The sequence below is a fragment of the Propithecus coquereli genome, unplaced genomic scaffold, assembly GCF_000956105.1.
Source record: "Propithecus coquereli isolate 6110/MARCELLA unplaced genomic scaffold, Pcoq_1.0 Scaffold53, whole genome shotgun sequence".
In the NCBI taxonomy this organism is placed as follows: domain Eukaryota; kingdom Metazoa; phylum Chordata; class Mammalia; order Primates; family Indriidae; genus Propithecus; species Propithecus coquereli.
In genome coordinates, this window is record NW_012151174.1 from 2690713 (window position 1) to 2698468 (window position 7756).

The 7756-nt window shown below is 35.9% G+C and overlaps 1 protein-coding gene across 1 annotated transcript in view; it reads left to right on the top strand.

Moving 5' to 3' along the window:
- The first annotated feature begins 1700 nt into the window (after positions 1–1700).
- Positions 1701–7756, top strand: part of ZFP30 (ZFP30 zinc finger protein) — a 9837-nt gene continuing 3781 nt past the window's right edge. The window contains exons 1-3 of the mRNA XM_012656985.1: positions 1701–1736; positions 3828–3954; positions 4923–5021. Of these exons, the coding sequence (XP_012512439.1) occupies positions 1728–1736; positions 3828–3954; positions 4923–5021 (235 nt within the window). The 5' untranslated portion in view covers positions 1701–1727. The remainder of the gene's footprint in view (positions 1737–3827; positions 3955–4922; positions 5022–7756) is intronic.

Below are 7756 nucleotides of genomic sequence, written 5' to 3' on the forward strand. Positions count from 1 at the left end.
AGTTGATGGGTTATTTCTACTTTCTAAAGAATTATTTTTGATTCTTAGAGTATGAAAACAGCTCTGCTGTTTTATGCCAGGAGCTTCATCCTTCAATTCAGTGATTTTGGGAAATGAATTAATGATAATTTCCTAGAAAATTAAGCTTACAAAAAATAAGATTTATTTTAATCTCAGAGAAGAAAACGACTTATGCAAGGAAGGCAAAATAATCTGAGTATACTACATAGCTCAGTTGGTAATGGTGTTTACAATAATATAAACTTAATATTTATTTTAAAAATTCTTTTAAATATTCATTTACCCTGAAATAGAGTAAAACCATATTGAAAGGACAAGGGGTCTTTGCAACTATGCATATCTGGGGTGGGAGGTGGGTGGGTCAAAGATAGCTAAAACTATGCCTTCCGTAGTAGGAGATGAATAGATAGTGATTGAAACTGAAAAATCAGAAGTAGCAATATTTGCATGTTATTTAAATGTAAATTATTTAAGAAATCACTTATTGGGCAGAAATATTCAAAACTTTCCAATTTTAATACCAAAGGAACAGTTAAAAGGTGGAAATTATTGCCTCTGGATTTGGAAGATAGGGGCAGAGTAGCAGCGATGGAGCTGTTAGGACTTTTTGTAATATTCCTTGCATAGCTATATTTAATTTATGTCTAGGTATAAGTGATACAAATTTTTAAATTTTTGATTGAAAAATTCAGAGACTCCAGAGAGGAACAAAATAAAGATCACCTGGGATAACATCAAGTAGAGGTAACACAGTAAAATTTTATTCCAGTTTACAGATTATTTTATGCACATGCATATACATACATGTATGCATGCATATGTAGCTTTCCTGCCAAAATATAATCACATTACAATAATATTTTTTAATCTGTCTTTCTCCCTAAACAATATGTAGTGACCATCTTTCCATGATGTCAAATAAGAATTTTAGCTTCATTTTTAATGAGTGGTTAGTTTTCCATTGTGTGAATGCCTGATAATTTATTTAACATTGTTAAAGGATATTTAGGTTCTTTCCAGATTTTTTGGTCCCATTATAAACACTTTCTATCCACACATCATTTCATTCTTTATAAATCATATGAGTGAGTATCCGTTTCCCCAAAACCTTAGTAAATATGAGATATCATAAATCTTTCAAATCTGCAAATCCGTTTCCCTTAATAGGCATCTCCTTAGTTACTAGTGAGTTCTAACTAATGAGTTGATGGGTTATTTCTACTTTCTAAAGAATTATCCATGCTCAGGTTTCACAAATTCACTCTTCTCAACTGGAAAGGTGAGAATGAAGGGAGGAAGGTCTGCTCAGGATAGGCCTGCACAACCCATTCTCAGGTCCCCACCAGCCTGCCTGGGGTGGGGGATGGTGCTAACTGGAAGCTCCTGCCGAAATGTCTGGGCAGGTGCCTCGACACAGGAGAGTCTCTGCTTTGTGTCTATCCCTTGTGCAGCTGATTTCTCTGCGGTTTTGGGGAGGACATATACTTGTGTAAACTACCTCTTACCTATCATAACTTGTCTGTGTGTCAGGGAGGAAGGCTGCATGTAGGAATGGAGAAGGAGTATAGGTTTTTAAAACTTGGAAGCTCTGAGGCAATTCTGTTCTCATGGCTTTACATTCTTCCTCCAGCTCTGCCTTCTGTCAACCCTGCTTCTCCAGTAAATGAGCTTGAGGAAAACTGATCAGTTCTTGAAATCCTGAAATCATGGCTCACGTAAGTTGGTGTTTCTCTCTATTTGAAATTCTATTTGAAATTCAGGTTATGTGAACATTCTCATTTGTTATTCTGGTACTTGCTAACAGAGCCCCATCCAACAGGTGCTCCCTAATCTCTCCCATTCTAATGAATAGCAATTCTAGTGAATTCTCTCATCCTAGTGAAGGCTGGAGCCAGGCAGTCCAGGCCCCTCCTGTGTGCCCCTCTCTTTTCCATCCATGTCCATGTGTGCATTGACCAAATCATTCAACATCTTTTTTGTGCTCCATCTCCATCTAAAGCAGAGATGGAGCAGAAATGAAGTCCCTAGAGGGGGATATTTGATCTGAGACTCTTAGGACCAGAGAATCTTAGAATAGCACTGTCCAAAATAATTGTAATGCAAGTTACATATGTAACTTAAAATTTTCTAGTTGTAACATTTTAAAAGTGCAGAATAATATGCAAGGTGCATACATAATCTTAAATATTTCAGTAGTCACATTAAAAAGTAAAAAGAAGCAGGTGCAATTAATTTTAATGTTTTATTTAACCTGATATAGCTAAAATGTTATCATTTCAGAGTGTAATCAGTATAAAAATCATTGAGATATTTTACATTTTTTGTTTCTAAAGCCTTTACTATCTGATATATATTTTACACTTATATACATCTGAATTTGGACTAGCCACAATTCAACTGCTCAATAACCAGAGGTTGCTAAGCCAGCATATTGGACTTTGCAGTTTAGAGGTTTTGTATCATATAAATTCTAAATGTAAATGGATATATTTATAAGTAGAGAAATGTCTAAATATAAGTGTAACATTATTAAGTGTCACATATCCATGAGATACAGTACAGTATTCCCCCCTTACCCAAGGGGGATCCGTTCCAAGACCCCTAGTGGATACCTGAAATCTTGAATAGTACCCAACCCTCTATATACTGAGCTTTTTAGATGTGATGTCTACTAAGTGACCAATGGACAGGTAGCATATACAGAGTGGATATTCTGAACTAAGGGATGATTCACATCCTGGGTTTGGTGGAGTGGACAGTGTGAGATTTCATCACACTACTCAGAATGGCATGCAATTGAAAACTTATAATTGTTTATTTCTGGAATTTTCCATTTAATATTTTCTGGACTGAGGTTAACTGGAAAGTAAAACCTTGAATATGAGGGGAACTACTTTATTGTGTAAATTTAAAACATTCAATAAAGGATTTGTTATAAGGGAAAATGCCAATGATACAATATAATGATAAAGTTAGATCTGGAATAAATAATTTTATGCAAATTCTACTTTTTAAAAATAGAGATTTACAATTCATTTTTGGGGAAAAACATTCCATTCGTTTTTTTTTAATCCTTAAAGAAAGAAAGGATAGGTAAGTCACATTGATTGAGAATTTTTTAGGCCGTTTGCAAGCAGTGTTCTTTTTTTAAAAAAAAAAATTTTGTAGATATGGGGTCTCACTATGTTGCCCAGGCTGGACTCCAACTCCTGGCCTCAAGCAATACTCCGGCCTCAGCCTCCCAAAGTGCTAGGACCATAGGCGTGAGCCACCACGCCCATGCAAGCAGTGTTCTAATGAACCTATTTCAGTTAATTGGGAAATTCTGATAATTACCTGAACATGTCTGGAAATATGTAAAATTAGTTATGCCATTAAATAGGAAGTTTTGGCTATGGCAGTGACGGGCAAACTACAAATACTACAAATTTGGCCCTTGAGCCAAATTCAGGCTGTGGCCTGTTTTGGTACAGCCTACAAACTAATTACATTTTGAAAGAATTGTTACAAACAAAAAAAGAAGAAGAATATGCAACAGAGACCATGTGTGGCATGAGAAGGCTAAAATATTAGCCCTTTACATAAAACAATTGCCAACCCCTGGTCTTTGTTGGTAGAAATCTTCAAGAGCATGTAAATATTCTGCTTCAGTCTCTTTTCCTTATTGCCACCTACCCACATCACAGGCCTCCAGCTCCAGCCTATTCATTTGATATATGAAATGAGCATGTATCATTGAGATCTTTCTTCCATCTTCAAAATATTTTCTTTACTCTTACGAATAATACATGGGTTTATCATTTCAGGATTTGGTGTTGTTCAGAGATGTGGCTGTAGACTTTTCTCAGGAAGAGTGGGAATGCCTGAACTCACATCAGAGGAATTTGTACAGAGATGTGATATTAGAGAACTATAGCAACTTGGTGTCATTGGGTAAGCTTATCTGTGTCAAATAATTTAGAAATTCACAAGTCTAAATTTCTGGGCTGTCTTTCTAAAAACTAGCTGAATATCTGCTTTGTAGTTTGGCGATAGGCACCTTGATCTTCCTCAATAATTAAGCACCTTCATCTTCCCCAATAATTCAATGACCTTTACATCTTTCTTTGTCTTTTCTGTTATTTTTTTGTCTTTTGTGTTATTATCTCTCTTTAATAGTAGCTGGATATAAATTCTTAGACACTCATAGCAAAACCATTGTGAAAGAAATCTGGTTTTATATGGCTATAGATGGTCCTTATTATTTGTGGACTCACCTATATTGAGAATAGGAAGATGGAGGTGTCTGGTTCTATATACCTAGTAAAAGAGCTAAACAATGTATATGATGCTGGGTTGAATCAACAGTTCATTAAAACTCAAGTGGACATGCTCAGTTTCCCACAGCACACACATTATCTTTTAACTGTTTTAAGATTAAACGTTTAAAATATGTGAAGATTCACCCATTTAACATTGGGTGAATATCCTGGCAAGAAACTTACGGTTTTCCTGTTAGCAAAATAATAGCAAAAATAGTACCTAATAAATATGTGTAATGCCTAACATGTACTAGGCACTTATCTAAACACTTTATGTATATTAAACCTCACAACATCCCTGTGTGTACACATTGCTATTATCCCCTTTTTACAACTGAGGAGAATGAGGCACAGAGAGATTAAATTACTTGTTCTAGTGATGTAGGTGACAGAGGCAGGATTTGAAACCAGTGTTCTCAATTATTACTTCCCCTCAAGAGACAGATCTATATGAGTTTAAATTGTTCTCTGTTCTTGTGTTTCCTTGTAATCCTAAAGTAACTCTAATGTAAATATTTTTCAATCCCAATGGTGGTCTTTATTCTGAAGGCCTGATCAAATAAACTCTTTCTTTATTATGTTCTACTATTTTCTTTCAAGCAGGCTGTTCCATTTCTAAGCCAGATGTGATTGCTCTGTTGGAACAGGGGAAAGAGCCCTGGATGGTTGTGAGGGATGAGCAGAGAGCACGGAGCCCAGGTGAGTGCCCAGCAGGCAGAGGTGAGCCCTTACGGTGTGGCACAGCCTGCTGGCTGGGGAGGAAGTGCTCTCCTTAGACGTTGATCATGAAGAAGAGACCTGAAACTTGGGAAGAAAACTTCGATCTTGTCAGTATGAGCCACCAAAGAAATTTCATCTATATTTCCACTTCCTGCTTGTTTCTTGTCTTTCACATTGCCCTCCCATTTCAACAGGGGAAAGCTTTCTTCCCTAGCGATAACCATTTTGCCTGTATTTTGGATCTAATGCCTTTCTAGCTCATCTTTTGTATTTTGACTTTTATGTATGTATTTCTTCATTGCCCTCGTTTCATGGCGTATAAATTGTAGTAGGGGAGTCATACAGTAAACAAGTAAACCAACAAAGGGATTCCTAAATATCCTGAAGTGATTACGTGTTATGAAGAAATGTGAATAAGGGTATGAGAATTATAATGAGTGAATGGGGTAATTTTAGGTAGGTGGTCAGGGAAGAGTAGCTGATTTGAACAGGCTCCAGTTGGTCAAAGATGGGACCATTTGAGAGAAAAGGAAAGATAGGAGGTGAGGCAATGGTGAAAATAAGTTTAAACAATTCTTTGGATGAATTTTACCATAAAGGGGAGGCAAGCCTGGCGCCGTGGCTCACGCCTGGAATCCTAGCACTCTGGGAGGCTGAGGCAGGAGGATTGGTTGAGCTCAGGAGTTTGAGACCAGCCTGAGCAAAACCAAGACCTCCGTCTCTACTAAAAATAAAAAAATTAGCCAAGCATGGTGGCATGTGCCTATAGTCCCAGCTACTCAGGAGGCTGAGGCAGGAAGATCACTTGAGCCCAGGAGTTCAAGGTTGCAGCAAGCTATGATGATGTCACTGCATACTACCTGGGGCAACAAAGTGAGACTGTGTCTCACAAAAAAAAGGAAGCAGACCCGTACAGTACAGGGAATGTATTTTCAGATGTGAGGTATTAGAACACGTTTCTAGGCTTAAGGGAATGATTTCAAAGAAAAAAAAATTAATGAAATGTAGAGAGAGGATAATTTTGTAAGTGATGACCTTCAGTAGATGGGAAGGAGTGGAACCAATTTATGAAGGAAAGCACGCGTACGATAAGGATGCAGATGTAGGTTGATTGAATAGTGTGGTGAAAGGGAAAATACATATTTTTCTTTGAATTGTTTCTGATTCCTTGGTGAAGTGGGCAGTAAGATTATCATCAGAACATGAGGATTATTCAGTATTTGATCAGTATTGGTTTTCAGAAGTATAATTTTGTGATCATAGGGTTTTAACATTTTCAGATCTTTTGATAACACTAACCCTGGTGTCAGTGTGATTAGAATTGCCTTGGTCATAAATATTCTATATCCCATGTTATCTTCTGTCAGTAAAAAAAAAAAAAAAGTGATTAAAGACATTGTACTTCAGGAAACAGCATACATACCTCAGGGGACAATTTTATGACAAGATAATTTGCTCCTTATTTTCTTTTTAATAAAAGCTTATGCCTGCAAATGGAAATAACACTTCTCCTTTTACAGTGATCTAAGATGGGCTAATATTTTGTTTTTGCATTAACAATGTTTACTGGAATAAAGCCTTTCAATTCGATAGAATCCAAACTGGTAATTCGTTTGTTAATTTTACACAGTTAAATATTTTACATACATGTCTTAAAAGGTAGAATGTTAAAATTTTCTACCATAGGCCTATCTTTTGATGTTCGGCTGAGCCTTTTGTTTCAGTACAGGTCTAGGCCAGTCTATCCTTATTAAAGTACATATAATTCGTAGGCTATTCCCTCCAGTTTCAGTTTCTTTGAAGAACAACAAGAATGTAAAGATACTTGTGAAGCGATCTGAGTTCAGAATCCTTCCTGAATTTTTATGTTTCCCACCAGTACTTTACTATTTTCTCACCCATGCCTACTTTGACAACAGTGTGATGTGCATTTATGGCCAGTACTTCCATAACATTTAACTTAGTTTTCATAGAAATGGTTGTATTTAAACATTAATAATTTTAGTTGCTTGCAGGAATAAGAACTGGCATAGACAAATTTGGGAACAAACACAGGTGACCCTTTGGTAGCGTACAGCTCAGCTATTTATACCATAGAGCACCCTCCTACTTGAGAATGTTCAAAATGCCAAGGTCGTAATCTGACTTGTCACTTAAGTAGGGGGTCACATATAACAATCTCAGGTTCACTGTATCAACACTGGGAATATTTTTTTTTAATGAAAACCTTCACATTTTACAAAATAAATTTTATAACTTGTTCTAATATGTTTGTTTATTAGTGAATATGGTCATTTTATCCTAATTTTGTTTATGCTTATATTTATTTTGTGCATTGTCTGCTTGTTTCTTTTATTCTGTTACTTTTTCCATTGTTGAATGTTTCTTATGCCAATTTGTATGGGCTTTTATGCTGTGAACATTAACACTTTCTCACTTTCTTAAAAATGTTTTGACCTTTTATTTTGACTATGACTTTCCTTTTAGAATACTGGTTTTTAATTTTTAATTTGCAGGTAAACCCTTTGAAATTACCACCTTATCTCTTAATCTTTATCATACCTTTATAACTGCCTACTTATTTACCATTATTTAGCTAATTATAGTCATTTTGTACATATCATTTATCTTATTTGTCTTATTGACAGATTGACTAAGAGTGACAATTGCTAAATTGACTTTGTCCCAAAATTTCTAGAAAATTGCCACAGTTT